At 55.5% G+C, this 25219-nt stretch overlaps 1 protein-coding gene across 2 annotated transcripts; it reads right to left on the minus strand.

Annotated features, from left to right (window-relative positions):
• Positions 1-2868: 2868 nt before the first annotated feature.
• PSMC4 (proteasome 26S subunit, ATPase 4) lies at positions 2869-24130 on the minus strand. Of its 2 annotated transcripts, XM_084540405.1 has the most exons (13): positions 24042-24130; positions 22101-22199; positions 21074-21103; positions 20224-20253; positions 18983-19169; positions 15688-15834; positions 12087-12196; positions 11895-11988; positions 7922-8089; positions 6897-6973; positions 5264-5432; positions 4735-4790; positions 2869-3067 (listed from the first exon to the last, which is right to left on the minus strand). In XM_084540405.1, exons 1-13 carry the CDS (start codon positions 24075-24077, stop codon positions 2954-2956), a joined length of 1317 nt encoding a protein of 438 aa, XP_084396531.1. In that variant the 5' UTR covers positions 24078-24130; the 3' UTR covers positions 2869-2953. The 2 variants fall into 2 exon arrangements, with proteins under 2 accessions (XP_084396531.1, XP_084396532.1); XM_084540406.1 differs by lacking the exons at positions 20224-20253; positions 21074-21103 and having other exon boundaries at positions 24042-24129.
• Between the last annotated feature and the right edge of the window lie 1089 nt (positions 24131-25219).

The following is a 25219-nucleotide window of genomic DNA, read 5'->3' on the forward strand; positions in this document are numbered from 1 at the left end:
GATGCGGCCCAAAATGGCTAAATCCGCGTTAAAGCACCCAAATTCAGCCTTAAATCACTCAAATTCTGCCTTAAATCCACCGAATTTTCCCTTATATCGTTTAATTTCGCCCTACATCCTTTCAAATCCCACCTAAAGCCTCCCAATTTCCACACAAAATGTCCCATTTCCACACAATTTTCACCAAATTCCACCTAAATCCCCCCAAAATATCCAATTTCCACACAAATTCCACCTAAATCCCGCCCCAAAATATCCAATTTCCACACAAATTCTACCTAAATCCCAATACCTCCCATTTCCATACAAATTTCACCGAATTCTACCTAAATCCTCCCCCCCCAAAATCCCCAATTTCCGCACAAATTCCACCAAATCCCACCTAAATCCCCCCAAAATCTCCAATTTCCACACAAATTCCACCTAAATCCCCCCCAAATCTCCCATTTCCACACTAATTCCACCTAAATCCCCCCCAAAATCCCAATTTTTCCCGATCTCCCCCCAAAACCCTCCCTAAATACCCTCGCACCCCCCCAAGCCCCCTGTAAATGCTCCAAATTTCCCTTAAAATTCCCCAAATACCCTCCTGTGTCCCCAAATCCCGCCTAAATTAACCCAAATTCCTCTTAAATGCCCCCAAATTCCCCCTCAATTTACACAAATCCCTCTTAAATCCCTCAAATCCCCTAAATTTCCCCTAAATTAACACAAATATATCTTAAATGCCCACAAATCCTCCCTAAACCCCCCAAATTCTGTCTAAATTAACCCAAATCCCTCTTTAATCCCCCCAAATCCCTTCAAATTCCACCAAAATTAACCCAAATCCTTCTTGAATCCCCCCAAATCCTCACTAAATCCCCCCAATTCCCCCTAAATTAACCCAAATCCTCCCTAAACAGCCCCAAATCCTCTCCAAACACCCCAAATCCCCCCAAATTTCCCCTAAATTTGCCCATTTTGCCCTTAAATCCCCGCAGATCCTCCAAATCCCCCCTCAACGACCCCAAATTCTCCCTAAATCAACCCAAATTCCTCCTAAACGCCCCCAAATCCTCCCTAAATCCCCCATCCCTGAAATCCCATCACCCTAAATCCCCCTAAATTACCCCAAATTCCCCCTAAAATCCCCCAATTCCTCCCCAGTTCCCCTCGGATCCCTCTAAAATCCCTTAAATTCTACTTATTTTTCCCTAAACCTCCCTAAATTCCCCCTAAACCTCCCTAAATTCCCCCTAAGCCTCCCAAATTTCCCCTAAATCCCCCAATTTCACCCCAAATCCCCCATATTCACCCCAAATCGCCCCCCAATTGCCCCAAATTCACCCTACACCCCCCCAAAATCTCTCAAATTTACCCCAAATCCCCCGAATTCACCCCAAATCCTCCTCCCCAAAGCCAGTGCATGGTGATGAGGGGTGGCGCCGTGTCCCCACAATGTCCCCAAGGATGGCCGTGTCCCCAACGTTGTCCCCAAGTCCCCAAAATTGTCCCCAAAGCCGTCCCCATGTCCCCAGGGTTGTCCCCAAGTCCCCAAAATTGTCCCCAAGACTGTCCCTATAACCCCAAGACTGTCCCCAAATCCCCAAGATTGACCCCAAATCCATCCCTGTGACCCCAAGATTGTCCCCAAAGCCATCCCCATGTCCCCAGGGTTGTCCCCAAGGTCCCAGGACTGTCCCCATGGTCCCAAAATTGTCCCCATGTCCCCAAAGCTGTCCCCAAGTCCCCAAGATTGTCCCCAAGACTGTCCCTATAACCCCAAGGCCGTCCCCAAATCCCCAAGATTGACCCCAAATCCGTCCCCATGACCCCAAGGCTGTCCCCAAGGCCGTCCCCATGTCCCCAAGGTCCCCAAATTGTCCCCATGACCCCAAAGCTGTCCCAAAGTCCCCAAGATTGTCCCCAAGACTGTCCCTATAACCCCAAGACTGTCCCCAAATCCCCAAGATTGACCCCAAATCCATCCCTGTGACCCCAAGATTGTCCCCAAAGCCATCCCCATGTCCCCAGGGTTGTCCCCAAGGTCCCAGGACTGTCCCCATGGTCCCAAAATTGTCCCCATGTCCCCAAAGCTGTCCCAAAGTCCCCAAGATTGTCCCCAAGACTGTCCCTATAACCCCAAGGCCGTCCCCAAATCCCCAAGATTGACCCCAAATCCGTCCCCATGACCCCAAGGCTGTCCCCAAGGTCCCCAAATTCTCCCCATGACCCCAAAATTGTCCCCATGTCCCCAAAGCTGTCCCCAAGTCCCCAAGATTGTCCCCAAATCCGTCCCCATGACCCCAAGACTGTCCCCAAATCCCCAGGATTGTCCCCAAATCCATCCCCATGACCTCAGGACTGTCCCCAAGGTCCCAAAATTGTCCCCATGTCCCCAAAGCTGTCCCAAAGTCCCCAAAATTGTCCCCAAGGCCATCCCCATGACCCCAAGATTGTCCCCAAATCCATCCCCATGACCCCAAGGCTGTCCCCAAGTCCCCAAGATTGACCCCAAATCCGTCCCCATGACCTCAGGACTGTCCCCAAGGTCCCAAAATTGTCCCCATGTTCCCAAAGCTGTCCCAAAGTCCCCAAAATTGTCCCCAAGGCCGTCCCCATGACCCCAAGGCTGTCCCCAAGTCCCCAAGATTGTCCCTATAACCCCAAGACTGTCCCCAAATCCCCAAGAATGACCCCAAATCCATCCCCACGACCTCAGGACTGTCCCCAAGGCCCCCAAATTCTCCCCATGCCCCCAAAGCCGTCCCCAAAATCCCCAAAACCGCCCCCAAATCCCCCTCCCCGCGCAGCCGCAGCCGGGCGTTGACGCGGGGAAGGCTCCGGATTGGGGTTGGAGGGGGGGGGGAAAAAAAAGAAATGGGGTTGGGGGGGGGGGTTTATTGAGGGTGGCCGCGCGTCCCCGATGTCCCCAAGGTCCCCGATGTCCCCAAGGTCCCCCGGGGGGGTGTCACTTGTAGAACTCGTGCTCCTGCTCGTCCTTCTTGATGACCGTCTTGTAGGCCTTCTCGAAGTCCTTGGCCAGCACGATGTACCGGTTCTCCCTCACCGCCAGCATGCCACCCTGGGGGACGTCACCCGTGTCACCCGTGTCACCCTTGTCACCCCTGTCACCCCCCCTCGGTGTCACCCGGGTCGCGACACCCGCTCCTTGTGGCACCGCGGTGACGCCGCATGGCTTGGGGGTGGGTTATAATGGGTAGACCTGGCCTCCGGGTCACCCAGCCGTGGAGGGACAATGAATTTGTCACCCGTGTCACCTCCCTGTCACCCTTCTGGAGGTGGACATGGCCTCCGTGTCACCCTCTTGTCACCCAATCATGAAGGGACGATGAATTTGTCACCTCCGTGTCACCTTACTGTGGGTAGACCTGGCCTCCGTGTCACCCAGCCATGGAGGGACAACCATTTTGTCACCCGTGTCACCTCCGTGTCACCCTTCTGGAGGTGGACATGACCTCAATGTCACCTCCTTGTCACCCAATCATGAAAGGACAATGAATTTGTCACCTCCGTGTCACTTCATGCTGGGTAGACCTGGCCTCCGGGTCACCCAGCCGTGGAGGGACAATGAATTTGTCACCCGTGTCACCTCCCTGTCACCCTTCTGGAGGTTGACGTTGACCCCATGTCACCTTGTCACCCTTCTGGAGGTGGACACAACCTCAGTGTCCCCAATTTGTCACCTACTAGAGGTGGACATGGCCTCCATGTCACCCTACCATGGAGGGACAATCGATTTGTCACCCGTGTCACCTCCCTGTCACCCTTCTGGAGGTGGACATTGACCCCATGTCACCTTGTCACCCTTCTGGAGGTGGACATGGCCTCAATGTCCCCAATTTGTCACCTTTTGGAGGTGGACACGGCCTCAATGTCCCCAACTTGTCACCTTACTGTGGGTAGACCTGGCCTCCGTGTCACCCAGCCGTGGAGGGACAATGAATTTGTCACCCGTGTCACCTCCCTGTCACCCTTCTGGAGGTTGACGTTGACACCATGTCACCTCCTTGTCACCCAATCATGAAGGGACAATAAATTTGTCACCCATTGTCACCTCCGTGTCACCTTACTGTGGGTAGACCTGGCCTCCGGGTCACCCAACCGTGGAGGGACAACCGATTTGTCACCCGTGTCACCTCCCTGTCACCCTTCTGGAGGTTGACGTTGACACCATGTCACCTCCTTGTCACCCAATCATGAAAGGACAATGAATTTGTCACCTCCGTGTCACTTCATGCTGGGTAGACCTGGCCTCCGGGTCACCCAGCCGTGGAGGGACAATGAATTTGTCACCCGTGTCACCTCCCTGTCACCCTTCTGGAGGTTGACGTTGACCCCATGTCACCTTGTCACCCTTCTGGAGGTGGACACGGCCTCAATGTCCCCAACTTGTCACCTTACTGTGGGTAGACCTGGCCTCCGTGTCACCCAGCCGTGGAGGGACAACCATTTTGTCACCCGTGTCACCTCCTTGTCACCCTTCTGGAGGTGGACATGGCCTCAATGTCACCCTCTTGTCATCCAATCATGAAGGGACAATAAATTTGTCACTCGTGTCACCTCCGTGTCGCCTTACTGTGGGTAGACCTGGCCTCCGGGTCACCCTACCATGGAGGGACAACCAATTTGTCACCCATGTCACCTCCCTGTCACCCTTCTGGAGGTGTCCCCGTGTCCCCATGTCCCCGTGTCACCATCCCCTTGTCCCCGTGTCCCCGTGTCACCCACCTCCTGGCAGATGGAGTTGATGTCGGCCCCCGAAATCTTGTCCGGCCGCGCCACGTCTGGGTGCGGGTGAAGGAAGCCAACGGTCCCCGGCGTCCCCTCCTGTCCCCAAACGTCCCCTCCTTGTCCCCAGAGGGTCCCCGATGTCCCCAGAGGGTCCCCGATGTCCCCTGGGCTCCCCGATGTCCCCCGGGGTCCCCGAAGTCCCCCTCAGGTCCCCAACGTCTCTTGGTGTCCCCATGACCCTTGGTGTCCCCCCCATATCCTTTGGTGTCCCCGCATCCCCTCACTGTCCCCACGTCCCCAAAACTGTCCCCTACGTCCCCAAAACTGTCCCCACGTCCCTTCAACACCTCCACACCCTCCATCACCCCCACGCCCTCCACCGTCTCCGCGTCCCCATTGTCCCCACAGCCCCCAGATCGTCCCCACGACCCCCGGATCGTCCCCACGCCCCCCGTACTGTCCCCAAACCCCCCCAAATTGTCCCCAAACCCCCAAAATTGTCCCCACGTCCCCCCCCCGGGGATACAGTCCTCGAGGTCCACCTCCTCGGACAGGTTCATCTTGCCGGTGATGGTGGAGAAGATGAGGCGTTTTTGGCGCCGGTCGGGGAGCGGGAACTCGATCTTGCGGTCCAGGCGGCCGGGCCGCAGCAGCGCCGGGTCCAGGGTGTCCGCGCGGTTGGTGGCCATGATCACCTGGGGGGGACACGGCACCCATGGGACCTCCCTAGCACCTCTAGGGACACCTAGAACCCATGGGACACCCCTGGGATGTATAGGGTCACCTAGAACCCATGGGACAACCATAGCACCTATAGGGACACCTAGAACCCGTGGGACAGCCCTGGGATGTGTAGGGACACCTAGAACCCATGGGACAACCATAGCACCTATAGGGACACCTAGAACCCATGGGACAGCCCTGGTATGTATAGAGTCATCTAGAACCTACATGACAACCCCAGCACCTATAGGGACACCTAGAACCCGTGGGACAACCCTGGGATGTGTAGGGTTACCTAGAACCCATGGCACAACCATAGCAACTATAGGGCCACCTAGAACCCATGGGACACCCCTGGAATGTATAGGGCCACCTAGAACCCATGGGACAATCCTGGTATGTATAGAGTCATCTAGAACCTACATGACAACCCCGGCACATATATGGACACCTAGAACCCATGGGACCATCTAGAACCCATAGGACACCCCTGGAATGTATAGGGTCACCTAGAACCCATGTGACAACCATAGCACCTATAGGGCCACCTAGAACCTGTAGGACTATCTAGAACCCATGGGACACCCCCGGCACCTATAGGGACACCTAGAACCCAAGGGACAACCCTAGTACCTATAGGGCCACCTAGAACCTGTAGAACTATCTAGAACCCATGGGACACCCTTGGAATGTATAGGGTCACCCTGGGGGCACCCATGGGACCCTGGGGCACCCACAGGACATGGAGAACACCCATGGGGTCTCCTTGCACCCATGGGACCCTGGGGCACCCATGGGCCTCTGGGGCACCCACGGGACACGGGGGCACCCACGGGACCCGGGGGGCACCCAAGGGACATGGAGGACACCCATGGGGTCTCCTTGCACCCACGGGACTCAGGGGGCACCCACATGACCCTGGGGCACCCATGGGCCTCTGGGGCACCCAAGGGACCCGGGGGGCACCCATGGGACCCTGGGGCACCCAGAGGACATGGAGGACACCCATGGGGTCTCCTTGAACCCATGGGACCCTGGGGCACCCATGGGCCTCTGGGGCACCCATGGGACACGGGGGCACCCATAGGACCCGGGGGGCACCCAAGGGACCTGGGGGGCACCCATGGGACCCTGGTACACCAACAGGACATGGAGGACACCCATGGAGTCTCCTTGCACCCAAGGGACTCAGGGGGCACCTAAGGGACCCTGGGGCACCCATGGGCCTCTGGGGCACCCATGGGACCCAGGGGGCACCCAAGGGACCCAGGGGGCACCCAAGGGACCCTGGGACACCCACAGGACATGGAGGACACCCATGGGGTCTCCTTGCACCCACGGGACCCTGGGGCACCCACGGGCCTCTGGGGCACCCAAGGGCCTCTGGGGCACCCATAGGACCCGGGGGGCACCCAAGGGACCCGGGGGGCACCCACCTTGACGTTGACGTTCTGGTCGAAGCCGTCCATCTGGTTGAGGAGCTCCAGGAGGATGCGCTGCACCTCGCGGTCGGCTGGGGAGGGGACACGGGGGGGGGGGGTGACACCCAAAGGAGACCCCCCGGCACGGGGGGCACCCAAGGGACCGGGGGACCCCAAAAGTTGGGTGATGCACCCATGGGATCCCCAAATCCCATCCTAGAGCCACCCCAAAGACCAGGAGACCCCAAAAATTGGGTGATCCCACCTTAGGGTGCTCCAAGGGGTCCCCAAATCCCATCCTGGGGGCACCCAAAGGACCAGGGGACCCCAAAAATTGGGTGATCCCACCTTAGGGTGCTCCAAGGGGTCCCCAAACCCAACCCTGGGGGCACCCAAAGGACCGGGGGACCCCAAAAGTTGGGTGACCCCACCTTAGGGTCCCCCAAATCCCACCCTGGGGGCACCCAAGGGACCCAGGGACCCCAAAAGTTGGGTGATCCCACCTTAGGGTGATCCAAGGGGTCCCCAAACCCAACCCTGGGGGCACCCAAAGGACCAGGGGACCCCAAAAGTTGGGTGACGCACCCATGAGATCCCCAAATCCCATCCTGGGGGCACCCAAAGGACCGGGGGACCCCAAAAGTTGGGTGATCCCACCTTAGGGTCCCCCAAACCCAACCCTGGGGGCACCCAAGGGACCGGGGGACCCCAAAAGTTGGGTGACCCAACCATGGGGTCAACCAAGGGGTCCCCAAACCCAACCCTAGACCCACCCCAAAGACCAGGAGACCCCAAAAGTTGGGTGACCCCACCTTAGGGTCCCCCAAATCCCACCCTGGGGGCACCCAAGGGACCAGGGGACCCCAAAAATTGGGTGACCCAACAACGGGGTCAACCAAAGCGTCCTTAAAATCCATACTTGACCCACCCCAAAGACCACAAAAACCCCCAAAACACCCCCCGCGGGGCACCCCGAAACCCCACCGGCGACCCCTCCCCCGAGGTGCGGGGGTGGCCCACCCAAGGGTGCCCGTCCTCACCCCCGGTCTGGGCGTCGAAGCGCTTGGTGGCGATGGCGTCGATCTCGTCGATGAAGATGATGGCGGGCGCGTTCTCCTTGGCCAGGCGGAAGACGTCGCGCACCATGCGGGGCCCCTCGCCCAGGTACTTCTGCACGAACTCCGAGCCCACCACGCGGATGAAGGCGGCTGAGGGGGCACCCAAGGGTGCTGGCACCCAAGCTGGCGGAGGTGGTCGTCCCCCAGCCTCTCCCATCCCCACCCTTCCCGGATCTTCGGAAAGAAACCGGGGGTGCCACCACCGGGTCCTTGGTGGGGTCGTCGGCCCAAGGAGTCCAGTAGCACCCTTGGGTGCCAGCAGCACCCTTGGGTGCCATCAGCGCCCCAAGGAACACAGCAGCACCCTTGGGTGCCAGCAGCACCCTTGGGTGCCATCAGCGCCCCAAGGAACACAGCAGCACCCTTGGGTGCCATCACGACCCTTGGGTGCCACCAGCACCCAAAGGAGCCCACCAGCACCCTTGGGTGCCACCAGCACCCCAAGGAGCCCACCAGCACCCCAAGGAGCCCACCAGCACCCCTGGGTGCCATCACCACCCTTGGGTGCCACCAGCACCCGAAGGAGCCCACCAGCACCCTTGGGTGCCACCAGCACCCCAAGGAGCCCACCAGCACCCTTGGGTGCCATCACCACCCCAAGGAGCCCACCAGCACCCAAAGGAACCCACCAGCACCCCTGGGTGCCATCACCACCCCAAGGAACCCACCAGCACCCTTGGGTGCCACCAGCACCCCAAGGAACCCAGCAGCACCCTTGGGTGCCACCAGCACCCCAAGGAACCCACCAGCACCCCAAGGAACCCACCAGCACCCCTGGGTGACACCACTTCTGCACGAACTCCGAGCCCACCACGCGGATGAAGGCGGCTGGGGGGGCACCCAAGGGTGCTGGCACCCAAGCTGGCGGAGGTGGTCGTCCCCCAGCCTCTCCCATCCCCACCCTTCCCGGATCTTCGGCGCGCAACGGGGGTGCCACCACCGGGTCCTTGGTGGGGTCGGTGGTCCAAGGAGTCCAGTAGCACCCTTGGGTGCCAGCAGCACCTTTGGGTGCCATCAGCGCCCCAAGGAACACAGCAGCACCCTTGGGTGCCAGCAGCACCCTTGGGTGCCATCAGCGCCCCAAGGAACACAGCAGCACCCTTGGGTGCCATCACGACCCTTGGGTGCCACCAGCACCCGAAGGAACCCACCAGCACCCCTGGGTGCCATCACCACCCCAAGGAGCCCACCAGCACCTGAAGGAACCCACCAGCACCCTTGGGTGCCACCAGCACCCCAAGGAGCCCACCAGCACCCTTGGGTGCCATCACCACCCCAAGGAGCCCACCAGCACCCAAAGGAACCCACCAGCACCCCTGGGTGCCATCACCACCCCAAGGAACCCACCAGCACCCTTGGGTGCCACCAGCACCCCAAGGAACCCACCAGCACCCTTGGGTGCCACCAGCACCCCAAGGAACCCAGCAGCACCCTTGGGTGCCATCACGACCCTTGGGTGCCACCAGCACCCGAAGGAGCCCACCAGCACCCCTGGGTGCCAGCAGCGCCCCAAGGAGCCCACCAGCACCCCTGGGTGTCAACGCCAGCCCAAGGAACCCAGCAGCACCCTTGGGTGCCATCAGCACCCCAAGGAACCCACCAGCACCCCAAGGAACCCACCAGCACCCCAAGGAACCCACCAGCACCCAAAGGAACCCACCAGCACCCCTGGGTGCCATCACCACCCCAAGGAACCCACCAGCACCCTTGGGTGCCACCAGCACCCCAAGGAACCCACCAGCACCCTTGGGTGCCACCAGCACCCCAAGGAACCCAGCAGCACCCTTGGGTGCCATCACGACCCTTGGGTGCCACCAGCACCCGAAGGAGCCCACCAGCACCCCTGGGTGCCAGCAGCGCCCCAAGGAGCCCACCAGCACCCCTGGGTGTCAACGCCAGCCCAAGGAACCCAGCAGCACCCTTGGGTGCCATCAGCACCCCAAGGAACCCACCAGCACCCCAAGGAACCCACCAGCACCCCAAGGAACCCAGCAGCACCCTTGGGTGCCACCAGCACCCCAAGGAACCCACCAGCACCCCAAGGAACCCACCAGCACCCCTGGGTGACACCACTTCTGCACGAACTCCGAGCCCACCACGCGGATGAAGGCGGCTGGGGGGGCACCCAAGGGTGCTGGCACCCAAGCTGGCGGAGGTGGTCGTTCCCCAGCCACTCCCATCCCCACCCTTCCCGGATCTTCGGCGCGCACCGGGGTGCCACCACCGGGTCCTTGGTGGGGTCGTCGGCCCAAGGAGTCCAGTAGCACCCTTGGGTGCCAGCAGCACCTTTGGGTGCCATCAGTGCCCCAAGGAACACAGCAGCACCCTTGGGTGCCATCACGACCCTTGGGTGCCACCAGCACCCGAAGGAGCCCACCAGCACCCTTGGGTGCCACCAGCACCCCAAGGAGCCCACCAGCACCCCAAGGAGCCCACCAGCACCCCTGGGTGCCATCACCACCCTTGGGTGCCACCAGCACCCCAAGGAGCCCACCAGCACCCTTGGGTGCCATCACCACCCCAAGGAGCCCACCAGCACCCAAAGGAACCCACCAGCACCCCTGGGTGCCATCACCACCCCAAGGAACCCACCAGCACCCTTGGGTGCCACCAGCACCCCAGGGTGCCAGCAGCACCCAAAGGAGCCCACCAGCACCCCTGGGTGTCAACACCAGCTCCTGGTGGCACCGACGAGGTTCTGGTGGTATCAGCGCCCCAAGGAGCCCACCAGCACCCTTGGGTGCCATCACCACCCCAAGGAGCCCAGCAGCACCCCTGGGTGTCAACACCATCCCTTGGGTGCCATCATCACCCCAAGGAACCCACCAGCACCCTCGGGTGTCAACGCCATCTCTTGGGTGCCACCAGCACCCCAAGGACCCCACCAGCACCCCTGGGTGCCACCACCACCCCAAGGGCTCAATCAGCACCCATGGGTGCCACCACAACCCCAAGGACCCAACCAGCACCCATGGGTGCCACCACCACTGCGGGGTACCACCACCACCCATGGGTGCCACCATGACCCCAAGGACCCAACCACCACCCCAAGGACCCAACGGCCACCCCAAGGGCTCAACCAGCACCCATGGGTGCAACCATGACCCCAACAACCCTAACCATGACCCCAAGGACCCAACCAACACCTATGGGTGCCACCATCACCCCATGGACCCAATCACCACCCATGGGTGCCACCACCACCCCAAGGGCTCAACCAGCACCCATGGGTGCCACCATGACCCCAAGGACCCAATCACCACCCATGGGTGCCACCACCCCCCCAAAGGCTCAACCAGCACCCATGGGTGCCACCATGACCCCAACGACCCAACCATGACCCCAAGGACCCCATCACCACCCCAAGGACCCCAGCACCACCCATGGGTGCCACCAACACCCCAAGGACCCAACCATGACCTCAAGGATCCAACCAACACCCATGGGTGCCACCACCACCCCAAGGGCTCAACCAGCACCCATGGGTGCCACCACCACCCCAAGGACCCAAGAATGACCCCAAGGACCCAACCAACACCTATGGGTGCCACCACCACCCCAAGGACCCAATCACCACCCATGGGTGCCACCACCCCCCCAAAGGCTCAACCAGCACCCATGGGTGCCACCATGACCCCAAGGACCCAACCACCACCCCAAGGACCTCACCACCACCCCAAGGGCTCAACCAGCACCCATGGGTGCCACCATGACCCCAAGGACCCAACCAGCACCCATGGGTGCCACCACAACCCCAAGGACCCAACCAACACCCATGGGTGCCACCATGACCCCAAGGACCAAACCATAACCCCAACGACCCCACCATGACCCCAACGACCCCCCCACCCCCCCAAGGACCCCCCCACCCCCCCAGCACCCATGGGTGCCCCACCTGTGGTGTGATGCGCCACCGCCTTGGCCAACATGGTCTTCCCGCAGCCGGGCGGGCCGTACATCAGGACACCCCGCGGGGGGTCGATGCCGATCTGGGAGGGGGGACACAACCCCACGGGGGCGTCACGGGGGTCCCATGGGTGCCCCCCTCCCCCACCGAGCACCCTAGGGTGCTGCGGGGGCCACCCACCTGCTTGTAGAGCTCGAAGTGGGTGAGGGGGAGCTCGACGGCCTCGCGCACCTCCTGCTTCTGGATGTCCATGCCCCCGATGTCGGCGTACATCACGTCGGGTTTCTGGTCTGGGGGCAAGTCCCAAAATCGGCTTTTTCCTCCCCAAAAATCATGGAGAACACCCCCGCTCCATCCCAGACCCCAAAACTGGTGAAATCACCCCAAAAAAAAACTTCAAATATAACATAAATTGTTTAGGATCTTGGCCATGAAGACGTTGGGTAGACGCAACGATGGAGACCCAACACCCATTAAGTCCCAAAATTGGCTCTATTCTCCCCAAAAATCATGCAGAAGACCCCAGCTCCACCCCAGACCCCAAAACACGTGAAAACGCCCCAAAAAAAACTTTAAATATAATGAATATAATGTAGATGATTTAGGATCTTGGCCATGAAGACGTTGGGTAGACGCAACGATGGAGATCCACCATCCATTTGGGTCCCAAAATTGCCTCTATCCTCCCCAAAATTAATGGAGAAGACCCGATATCCACCAAAGACCCAAAAACACGTGAAATCACCCCAAAAAACCCTTCAAATATAACGTAGATTATTTAGGGTCTTGTCCATGAAGACCTTGGGTAGACCAAACGATGGAGATCCACCACCCATTTTGACCCAAAAATCGCCTCTACCCTCCTCAAAATTAACGGAAAAGCCCCGATTTCCACCAAAAACCCAAAAACACGTGAAATCACCCCAAAAAACCCTTCAAATATAACGTAGATTATTTAGGGTCTTGTCCATGAAGACCTTGGGTAGACCAAAAGATGAAGACCCACCACCCATTTTGACCCAAAAATCGCCTCTACCCTCCTCGAAATTAACGGAAAAGACCCGATTTCCACCAAAGACCCAAAAACAGGTGAAATCACCCCAAAAAAAAATTAAATATAACGTAGATGATTTAGGATCTTGTCCATGAAGACGTTGGGTAGACGCAACGATGGAGATCCACCACCCATTTTGACCCAAAAATCGCCTCAATCTTCGTCGAAATTAACGGAAAAGACCCGATTTCCACCAAAGACCCAAAAACAGGTGAAATTACCCCAAAAAATATTTAAGTATAATGTAGATGATTTAGGGTCTTGTCCATGAAGACGTTGGGTAGACGCAACGATGGAGACCCACCACCCATTTAGGTCCAAATATCGGCTCAATCTTCATCGAAATTAACGGAAAAGCCCCGATTTCCACCAAAAACCCCAAAACACGTGAAATCACCCCAAAAAAAACTTCAAATATAAAGTGGACGATTTAGGATCTGGTCTACCCAAGGTCTTCAGGGACAAACGGATGGAGACCCACCACCCATTTTGACCCAAAAATCACCTCAATCTTCGTCGAAATTAATGGAAAAGACCAGATTTCCACCAAAAACCCAAAAACACGTGAAATCACCCCAAAAAAAACCTTCAAATATATCATGGATGATTTAGGATCTTCTCCCAACGACGTTGGGTAGACCAAAAGATGAAGACCCACCACCCATTTTGACCCAAAAATCGCCTCTATCCTCCTCGAAATTAACGGAAAAGACCCGATTTCCACCAAAAACCCAAAAACACGTGAAAACACCCCAAAAAAAACTTTAAATATAACCTAGATGATTTAGGATCTTGTCCATGAAGACGTTGGGTAGACGCAACGATGGAGATCCACCACCCATTTTGACCCAAAAATCGCCTCAATCTTCGTCGAAATTAACGGAAAAGACCCGATTTCCACCAAAAACCCCAAAACATGTGAAATCACCCCAAAAAAAATTAAATATAACGTAGATGATTTAGGATCTTGGCCTTGAAGACGTTGGGTAGACCAAAAGATGAAGACCCACCACCCATTTTGACCCAAAAATCCCCTCTACCCTCCTCGAAATTAACGGAAAAGACCCGATTTCCACCAAAGACCCCAAAACACGTGAAATCACCCCAAAAAAACCTTCAAATATAACCTAGATTATTTAGGGTCTTGTCCATGAAGACCTTGGGTAGACCAAACGATGGAGATCCACCACCCATTTTGACCCAAAAATCGCCTCTACCCTCCTCAAAATTAACGGAAAAGCCCCGATTTCCACCAAAAACCCAAAAACACGTGAAATCACCCCAAAAAACCCTTCAAATATAACGTAGATTATTTAGGGTCTTGTCCATGAAGACCTTGGGTAGACCAAAAGATGAAGACCCACCACCCATTTTGACCCAAAAATCGCCTCAATCTTCGTCGAAATTAACAGAAAAGACCCGATTTCCACCAAAGACCCCAAAACACTTGAAATCACCCCAAAAAAAACTTCAAATATAAAGTGGACGATTTAGGATCTGGTCTACCCAAGGTCTTCAGGGACAAACGGATGGAGACCCACCACCCATTTTGACCCAAAAATCGCCTCTACCCTCCTCGAAATTAACGGAAAAGACCCGATTTCCACCAAAGACCCCAAAACACGTGAAATCACCCCAAAAAAAACTTCAAATATAACCTAGATGATTTAGGGTCTTGGCCATGAAGACCTTGGGTAGACCAAACGATGAAGACCCACCACCCATTTTGACCCAAAAATCGCCTCTACCCTCCTCGAAATTAACGGAAAAGACCCGATTTCCACCAAAAACCCAAAAACACGTGAAATCACCCCAAAAAAAACTTCAAATATAAAGTGGACGATTTAGGATCTGGTCTACCCAAGGTCTTCAGGGACAAACGGATGGAGACCCACCACCCATTTTGACCCAAAAATCGCCTCTACCCTCCTCGAAATTAACGGAAAAGACCCGATTTCCACCAAAGACCCCAAAACACGTGAAATCACCCCAAAAAAAACTTCAAATATAACCTAGATGATTTAGGGTCTTGGCCATGAAGACCTTGGGTAGACCAAACGATGAAGACCCACCACCCATTTTGACCCAAAAATCGCCTCTACCCTCCTCGAAATTAACGGAAAAGACCCGATTTCCACCAAAAACCCAAAAACACGTGAAATCACCCCAAAAAAAACTTCAAATATAAAGTGGACGATTTAGGATCTGGTCTACCCAAGGTCTTCAGGGACAAACGGATGGAGACCCACCACCCATTTTGACCCAAAAATCGCCTCTACCCTCCTCGAAATTAACGGAAAAGACCCGATTTCCACCAAAGACCCAAAAACAGGTGAAATTACCCCAAAAAATATTTAAGTATAATGTAGATGATTTAGGGTCTTGGCCTTGAAGACGTTGGGTAGACCCAAGGATGGAGACCCACAACCCACTTAGGTCCAAATATCGGCCCAATCTTCGTCAAAATTAACGGAAAAGACCCGATTTCCACCAAAGACCCCAAAACACGTGAAATCACCCCAAAAAAAAATTCAAATATATCACGGATAAATTGGGATGTTGTCCCTGTAGACCTTGGGTAGACCAAAAGATGAAGACCCAATACCCATTTTGACCCAAAAATCGCCTCAATCTTCGTCGAAATTAACGGAAAAGCCCCGATTTCCACCAAAAACCCCAAAACGCCTGAAAAGGCCCCAAAACGCCCCAAAATGGCCTTTTTTTCACCTGAAGTGAGCATCATGATGCTGCTGTCGGCCTCGGGGGGCAGCACGTCCACCAGGGCGTTGCTGTGCTTGTGCAGCGCCACCGAGGCGTTGGGCTTCAGCAGCTCGCGGTCGATGGTGCTGAGGATGCGCACGTAGTAGTTGGAGCCTGTGGGGTCATTAATGGGGTCGTTAATGGGGTCGTTAATAGGGTCGTGGCCACCGAGGGGATCCCAGTGGGGTACGGGGTCAAGAAAGATCCTAAAAGTGCTCATTGTGACCCAAAAAATGATCCTACAAGTGGCGTTGTGTCCCCTGATGACCATAACCATGACCCTACAAATGATCCTATTACTCTTCGTGACCCCAACCATGACCCTAAAAGTGACCCCATATTCCCCATGACCCCAATCATGACCCTAAAAGCGTCCCCATGTCCCCAATGACCCCAATCATGACCCTACAAGTGTCCCTGTGTCCCCTGATGACCATAACCATGACCCTACAAGTGTTCCTATAACTCTTCATGACCCCAACCATGACCCTAAAAGTGACCCCATATTCCCCATGACCCCAATCATGACCCTAAAAGCGTCCCCATGTCCCCAATGACCCCAATCATGACCCTACAAGTGTCCCTGTGTCCCCTGATGACCATAACCATGACCCTACAAGTGTTCCTATAACTCTTCATGACCCCAACCATGACCCTAAAAGCGACCCCATATTCCCCATGACCCCAACCATGATCCTAAAAGCGTCCCCATGTCCCCAATGACCCCAATCATGACCCTACAAGTGTCCTTGTGCCCCCTGATGACCCCACCCATGGATAAGCATGTAGTAGTTGGAGCCTGTGGGGTAATTAATGGGGTCGTTAATGGGGTCGTTAATAGGGTCGCGGCCACCGAGGGGATCCCAGTGGGGTGGAGGGTCAAGAAAGATCCTAAAAGTGGTCATCGCGACCCAAAAAAATGATCCTACAAGTGGCGTTGTGTCCCCTGATGACGATAACCATGACCCTACAAATGATCCTATAACTCTTCGTGACCCCAACCATGACCCTAAAAGCGACCCCATATTCCCCATGACCCCAATCATGACCCTAAAAGCGTCCCCATGTCCCCAGTGACCCCAATCATGACCCTACAAGTGTCCCTGTGTCCCCTGATGACCCCACCCGTGGATAAGCACGTAGTAGTTGGAGCCTGCGGGGTCATTAATGGGGTCGTTAATGGGGTCGCGGCCACCGAGGGGATCCCAGTGGGGTATGGGGTCAAGAAAGATCCTAAAAGTGGCCCTAACGACCCCAAAAATTGAATCTACAAGTGGCGTTGTGTCCCCTCTTGACGATAACCGTGATCCTATAAATGATCCTATAACTCTTCGTGACCCCAATCATGACCCTAAAAGCGTCCCTGTGTCCCCAATGACCATAACCATGACCCTACAAGCGCCCCCACGCCCCCCACGCCCCCAACCATGACCCTACAAGTGCCCCCATGCCCCAACCATGACCCCACAACCCTCCCCACGCCCCCCACTCCCCCACCCCTGACCCCACAACCCTCCCCATGCCCCCCACGCCCCCAACTATGACCCTACAACCATCCCCACATCCCCTAATGACCACAACCATGACCCTACAAGTGCCCCCACGTCCCCCACTCCCCCAACCATGACCCTACAACCATCCCCACATCCCCTAATAACCATAACCATGACCCTACAAGTGCCCCCACGCCCCCCACTCCCCCAACCATGACCCTACAAGTGCCCCCATGCCCCCCACACCCCTAATCCTGACCCCACAAGCCTCCCCACGCCCCAACCATGACCCCACAAATGTCCCCACGCCCAAACCATGACCCTACAAGTGTCCCCACATCCCCTGATGACCATAACCATGACCCTACAAGCCTCCCAACGCCCCACCCATGACCCTACAAGTGCCCCCACGCCCCAACCATGACCCCAAACCCTCCCCACGCCCCCCACTCCCCCACCCATGACCCCATAACCCTCCCCACGCCCCCCACGCCCCCAACCATGACCCCATAACCCTCCCCACGCCCCCCACGCCCCCAACCATGACCCCATAACCCTCCCCACGCCCCCCACGCCCCCAACCATGACCCTACAAGTGCCCCCATACCCCAACCATGACCCCACAAGTGCTCCCACGCCCCACCCCCGCCCCTACAAGTATCCCCACGTCCCCCACGCCCCCACCCATGACCCTACAAGCATCCCCATGTCCCCTGATGACCCCACCCCTGACCCTACAAGTGTCCCCATGTCCCCCATGACCATAACCATGACCCTACAAGTGCCCCCACGCCCCCCACACCCCTAATCCTGACCCCACAACCCTCCCCACGCCCCCCACTCCCCCACCCATGACCCCACAACCCTCCCCATGCCCCCCATGCCCCAACCATGACCCTACAAGTGTCCCTGTGTCCCTGATGACCCTACCCCACCCTACAAGTGTCCCCATGTCCCCCACGCCCCACCCCTGACCCTACAAGTGCCCCAATGCCCCCCAACTCCCCACCCCTGACCCCACAACCCTCCCCACGCCCCCCACGCCCCCAACCATGACCCTACAAGTGCCCCCACGCCCCAACCATGACCCTACAAGTGCCCCCACGTCCCCCACACCCCCAACCATGACCCCACAACCCTCCCCATGCCCCCCACGCCCCCAACCATGACCCTACAAGTGTCCCCATGCCCTTCAAGACCCCAACCATGACCCTACAAGCGCCCCCATGCCCCAACCATGACCCTACAAGTGCCCGCACGTCCCCCACTCCCCCAGCCATGACCCTACAAGTGTCCCTGTGTCCCTGATGACCATAACCATGACCCTACAATTGCCCCCACGCCCCAACCATGACCCTACAAGCGCCCCCATGCCCCCCACACCCCTAATCCTGACCCTACAACCCTCCCCACGCCCCCCACGCCCCCAACCATGACCCTACAAGTGTCCCTGTGTCCCTGATGACCATAACCATGACCCTACAAGTGCCCCCACACCCAAACCATGACCCCACAACCCTCCCCATGCCCCCCACGCCCCCAACCATGACCCTACAAGTGTCCCCATGTCCTTCAAGACCCCAACCATGACCCTACAAGCGCCCCCATGCCCCAACCATGACCCTACAAATGCCCCCACGCCCCAACCATGACCCCACAAGTGCCCCCACGCCCCACCCATGACCCTACAAGTGCCCCCACACCCCCAACCATGACCCCAAACCCTCCCCACGCCCCCCACGCCCCCACCCCTGACCCCAAACCCCCACCGGTGGTGGAGCCGACGATGGCGGTGTTCTGGTCGACGGCCTCGAGGAACTGGCCGATGACCAGGGGGATGCTCTGGATGCGCTTCACCTCCTCCTGCGCGTGCAGGAACTCCTTCTTCAGGTTCTTCTGCTCGTCCTTGATGTACTCCTCCTGCACCTCCAGGAACTCCAGCTCCTGCTGCAGCTTCTAAAAAGAAAAAAAAAAGAAAAAAGAATTTAAAAAAAAATAAAAAAATTAAAAAAAATTAAAAAAGGGGGTGTGGGGGGTGTAGGAGTCCTAAAAAGTCAACAAGTGTCATCAAAAAATCAAGAAGTGTCATCAAAAAGGCACCAAGTGTGCCCAAAAAGTCGACAAGTGTCATCAAAAAGTCAACAAGTATCACCAAAAAGACACCAGGTGACCCCAAAAAGTCAACAAGCGTCATCAAAAAGGCATCAAGTGTGCCCAAAAGGTCACGAGTGTACCCAAAAAGTCAACAAGTGTCATCAAAAAGTCAACAAGTGTGCCCAAAAAGTCAACAAGTGTGCCCAAAAAGTCAACAAGTGTCACTAAAAAGGCAACAAGTGTGCCCAAAAACCAACCAAGTGTGCTCAAAGGGTCAAAAGTGTACCCAAAAAGTCAACAAGTGTCATCAAAAAGGCATCAAGTGTCATCAAAAAGTCAACAAGTGTCCCCAAAAAGGCACCTCCAGGAACTCCAGCTCCTGCTGCAGCTTCTACAAAAAAAAATAAAAAAAAAATAAAAAAAAAATAAAAAAAAATAAAAAAAGGGGGTTAGGGGGGGACGCGGGATCCCAAAATGTCAGGGGTGAGACCAAAAAGGCAACGAGGGGGACCAAAAAGGCATCAAGTGTGCCCAAAAGGTCATGAGTGTACCCAAAAAGTCAACAAGTGTCACCAAAAAGTCAACAAGTGTCACCAAAAAGGCATCAAGTGGGCCCAAAAAGGCATCAAGTGGGCCCAAAAAGGCATCAAGTGGGCCCAAAAAGTCAACAAGTGGGCCCAAAAAGTCAACAAGTGGGCCCAAAAAGTCAACAAGTGGGCCCAAAAAGTCAAGAAGTGTCACTAAAAAGCACCAAGTGTGCCCAAAAACCAACCAAGTGTGCTCAAATGGTCAAAAGTGTACCCAAAAAGTCAACAAGTGTCATCAAAAAGTCAACAAGTGTCCTAAAAAGACACCAAGAGTGCCCAAAGGGTCAGAATTGTGCCCAAAAAGTCAACAAGTGTGCCCAAAAAGGCACCTCCAGGAACTCCAGCTCCTGCTGCAGCTTCTAAAACAAAAATAAAATAAAAAAAAAAAATAAAAAAGGGGGTTAGGGGGGGACGCGGGATCCCAAAATGTCAGGGGTGAGCACAAAAAGGCACCAGGAGTCAGCAAAGGGTCACAAGTGTACTAAAAAGGCAACAAGTGTGCCCAAAAAGTCAACAAGTGCGCCCAAAAAGGCAACAAGTGACGCCAAAAAGACACCAAGTGTACCCAAAGGGTCAGAAGTGTCCTAAAAAGTCAACAAGTGTGGCCAAAAAGTCAACAAGTATCACCAAAAAGACACCAGGTGTCCCCAAAAAGTCAACAAGCATCATCAAAAAGTCAACAAGTGTCAACAAAAAGGCACCAAGTGTGCCCAAAAGGTCACGAGTGTACCCAAAAAGTCAACAAGTGTCATCAAAAAGTCAACAAGTGGGCCCAAAAAGTCAACAAGTGACGCCAAAAAGACACCAAGTGTACCCAAAGGGTCAGAATTGTGCCCAAAAAGTCAATAAGCGTCATCAAAAAGTCAACAAGTGTCACCAAAAGGGTCAGAAGTGTCCTCAAAAAGACACAAAGTGTGCCCAAAAAGTCAACAAGTGTGCCCAAAAACCAACCAAGTGTGCTCAAAGGGTCAAAAGTGTACCCAAAAAGTCAACAAGTGTCACCAAAAAGGCATCAAGTGTCCTCAAAAAGACACCAAGTGTACCCAAAGGGTCAGAATTGTGCCCAAAAAGTCAACAAGTGTGGCCAAAAAGTCAACAAGTGTGGCCAAAAAGGCATCAAGTGTGCCCAAAAGGTCACGAGTCTACCCAAAAAGTCAACAAGTGTCCCCAAAAAGGCACCTCCAGGAACTCCAGCTCCTGCTGCAGCTTCTAAAAAAATAAAAAAATTAAAAAAAAAGGGGGTTAGGGGGGGACGCGGGATCCCAAAATGTCAGGGGTGAGACCAAAAAGTCAAGAAGTGTCCTAAAAAGTCAACAAGCGTCATCAAAAAGTCAACAAGTGTCATCAAAAACCAAGCAAGTGTGCCCAAAGGGTCAGAAGTGTACCCAAAAAGTCAACAAGTGTGCCCAAAAAGTCAACGAGTGTGCCCAAAAAGTCAACAAGTGTCACCAAAAAGTCAACAAGTGTCACCAAAAAGTCAACAAGTGTCACCAAAAAGTCAACAAGTGTCACCAAAAAGTCAACAAGTGGGCCCAAAAAGTCAACAAGTGGGCCCAAAAAGGCAACAAGTGGGCCCAAAAAGTCAAGAAGTGGGCCCAAAAAGTCAAGAAGTGGGCCCAAAAACCAACCAAGTGTGCTCAAAGGGTCAAAAGTGTCACCAAAAAGCCACCAAGTGTCATCAAAAAGTTAACAAGTGTCCCCAAAGTGTCCACGTCCCCAAGGGATCCCAAACAACCCCAAGAGACCCCAAACGACCCCAAAAGACCCCAAACGACCCCAAAAGACCCCAAACGACCCAAAAAGACCCCAAACGACCCAAAAAGACCCCAAACGACCCAAAAAGACCCCAAACGACCCCAAATGACCCAAAAAGACCCCAAGAGACCCCAAACGACCCAAAAAGACCCCAAACGACCCAAAAAGACCCCAAATGACCCCAAATGTCCCCAAACAACCCCAAACGACCCCAAATGTCCCCAAAAGACCCCAAAAGACCTCAAGAGGTTCCAAATGACCCCAAACGACCCCAAATAACCCCAAAAGACCCCAAATGTCCCGAAAAGACCCCAAAAGGCCCCCAAAGGCCCCAAACGATCCCAAAAGACCCCAAGAGGTTCCAAATGACCCCAAATGACCCCAGAAGACCCCAAACGACCCAAAATGACCCAAAAAGCCCCCAAACGACCCCAAAAATCCCCCCCCTCACCTTATATCTGCTGTAGAGGTCCTCCAGGTCCTCGGGTTCGGGGACGAGGAAGGCCAGCCCCGCGGGGGGACGCGGCACGGCCAGCGCGGGGACATCCTCCTGGGGGGGGGGGGACACAAATTTGGGGTGAGAAACGCGAATTTTGGGAGCGGCCACACAGCACCCAGAGACAGCCGGGACACCGAGAGGTCGGGGAGCCCAAAATGCGCTTGAATTGCCCCAAAAGGCGCTTGAATGGCCCCAAAACCCCAATGTCCCCAAAAGACCCCAAAGTCCCCAAAATTTGGTGTCCCCAAGACCTCGGGGACCCCAAAACACACTTGAATTGCCCCAAAATGCACTTGAATGTTCCCAAAACCCCAATGTCCCCAAAACTCACCTGAATGTCCCCAAAACACACTTGAATGTCCCCAAAACCCCAATGTCCCCAAAACACGCTTGAATTTCCCCGAAATTTGGTGTCCCCAAGACCTCGGTGACCCCAAAACACACTTGATTTCCCCAAAAGACCCCAAAGTCCCCAAAATTTGGTGTCCCCAAGACCTCAGTGTCCCCAAAACCCCTCAATGTCCCCAAAAGACACTTGAATTGCCCCAAAAGACACTTGAATTTCCCCAAAATTTGGCGTCCCCAAGACCCTAATGTCCCCAAAACACACTTGATTTCCCCAAAAGACCCCAAAATCCCCAAAATTTGGTGTCCCCAAGACCCCTCAATGTCCCCAAAAGACACTTGAATGTCCCCAAAATTTGGTGTCCCCAAGACCTCGGTGACCCCAAAACCCCCTTGAATGGCCCCAAAAGACCCCAAAGTCCCCAAAATTTGGTGTCCCCAAGACCTTGGTGACCCCAAAAGACGCCTGAATTGCCCCAAAACACACTCGAATGTCCCCAAAATTTGGTGACCCCAAAACCCATTGAATGTCCCCAAAAGACCCCAAAGTCCCCAAAATTTGGTGTCCCCAAGACCCCTTTTTGTCCCCAAGACCTCAATGACCCCAAAACACACTTGATTTCCTCAAAAGACCCCAAAATCCCCCAAATTTGGGTGTCCCCAACGCTGGGTGTCCCCAAAACCCCCCCAATTGTCCCCAAAATTTGGGCGTCCCCAAAACCTTTCTGGGCGTCCCCAAGACCCCCCGATGTCCCCAACGCCTCGGCGTCCCCAAAACACCCCCAATCGTCCCCAAAAAAAACCTCGGGGTCCCCAAAATCCCTCGGTTTCCCCCCAAAATTTGGTGACCCCAAAACTCCCCCAAATGACCCCAAAACCCCTTGGGTTCGTCCCCCCCCCCAAAAGACCTCCCTGAAAACCCCTCGTTTCTCCCCAAAATCTGGCTGTGTCCCCTCCCAGCTCGTGGCTGTCCCCATAATCACCGGGAGACCCCAAAAACCCCCAATTTTACCCCAAAATCTGGCTGCCCCACCCCCCAAAAAAATGGGTGGTCCCAGCACCTGGTTGACCCCAAAACCCCCATTTTCTCCCCCAAAACAACGTTTTTCCTCTCCAAATCCCCAAACCTCCGTTTTCCTCCCCCCCCAAAAAACCCGTTTCCCCACCCAAAAAAAAACAAAATTCTCAATTTTACCAGAAACCCCCTTTTTCACCCCAAAACCCCAAACCCCCATTTTCCCCCCCAAAAAACACCTTTCCTCCCCAAAACCCCACTCCCCTCCCACCCCCAGCTCTCCCCCACCCGTGTCCACCTCCACAACCACCTGGAGCCCCAAAACACCCCGATTTTACCCCAAAAACCGCCTCCACCCCCAAAAAAAACACTGTCCCAAACCCCCCCATTTTTCCCCCAAAAACCCACCTCCGCCCCCCAAAACCCGGCTCCCCCTTTCCCCCCGGCTCCCCTCTCCCCGTGCCCGCCACCACAGTCACCGGGGTGCCCCAAAAACCCCCGATTTCACCCCAAAATCCGCCCCCCCCCCCCACCTGCGCCTTCTCCCCCAGGACCCCGATCTCCTCCATCGTGACTCGGCGCGCGGGGGCCGACGGGAACTGGGCGGGAAGAGGGGCGGGGCGCAGGGGCTTATGGGAGGCGGCCGGCGGCGCGGGGCATACTGGGAGTTGTAGTCCGGCGGGGAGGGGAGGAGGCATTGCGCCTATGGGGAGGCGCGGGGGGTGATGGGAGTTGTAGTCCGGGCGCGGGGGGTGATGGGAAATGGAGTCCTCGAGTAGGGGGGGCAAAAGGCCCCCTCAGAGGGCCTGGCCGCCATCTTGTGCCCCCCGCCCCCCCCCCGATGTACCAAAATTCGCTTTTTTGTCCCCAAAGTGTCACCAAATGTCCCCAAAACCAAATATGTGTCCCCCCCATGTCCCTAAAAAACTCGTTTTATCCCCAAAGAGGCCCCCAGTGTCCCCAAACCCACAGATTTGTGGCCCCAAAGTGTCCCCCCCATGTCCCAAAAAACATATTTCTGTCCCCAAAACGTCCCCAAACCCATTTTTTGTCCCCAAAATGTCCCGAAACCCAATTTTTGAACCCAAAATGTCCCTCCATTGTCCCCAAAACCCATATTTCTGTCCCCAAAGTGTCTCCAACATGTCCCCAACCCCATATTTTTGTCCCCAAATGTCCACCCCATGTCCCCAAATCCCATATTTCTGTCCCCAAAGTGTCCCCCAAACCCGCAGTTTTGTCCCCAAAATGTCCCGCCATTGTCCCCAACCCCATATTTTTGTCCCCAAAATGTCCCCAACCTCCTATTTTTGTCCCCAAATGCCCCCCATGTCCCCAAATCCCATATTTCTGCCCCAAAGTGTCCCCAAACCCATATTTCTGTCCCCAAAATGTCCCCAAACCCATTTTCTTGTCCCCAAATGCCCCCCCATGCCCCAAAAACCATATTTCTGCCCCCAAAATGTCCCCAACCTCCTATTTTTGTCCCCAAAATGTCCCCAACCCCATATTTTTGTCCTCAAATGTCCCCCCCATGTCCCAAAAAATATATTTCTGGCCCCAAAATGTCCCCAAACCCATTTTTATGTCCCCAAAGTGTCCCCAGAATGTCCCCAACCCCCTATTTTTGTCCCCAAAATGTCCCCAAAATGTCCCCAACCCCATATTTATGTCCCCAAATGTCCCCCCATGTCCCAAAAAACATATTTCT

Source organism: Aythya ferina (assembly GCF_964211825.1).
Source record: "Aythya ferina genome assembly, contig: HAP1_SCAFFOLD_577, whole genome shotgun sequence".
NCBI lineage: Eukaryota > Metazoa > Chordata > Aves > Anseriformes > Anatidae > Aythya > Aythya ferina.

Excerpts from the sequence above, each read along its gene's own strand:
- PSMC4 (XM_084540405.1), bottom strand. The coding sequence starts at position 24,077 with ATGGAGGAGATCGGGGTCCTGGGGGAGAAGGCGCAG. Across the intron at positions 22,200-24,041 it reads TCCTGGGGGAGAAGGCGCAG|GAGGATGTCCCCGCGCTGGC; the intron begins GTGGGGGGGGGG and ends CCCCCCCCCCAG. Across the intron at positions 11,989-12,086 it reads ACTTCGAGCTCTACAAGCAG|ATCGGCATCGACCCCCCGCG; the intron begins GTGGGTGGCCCC and ends CCCCCCTCCCAG.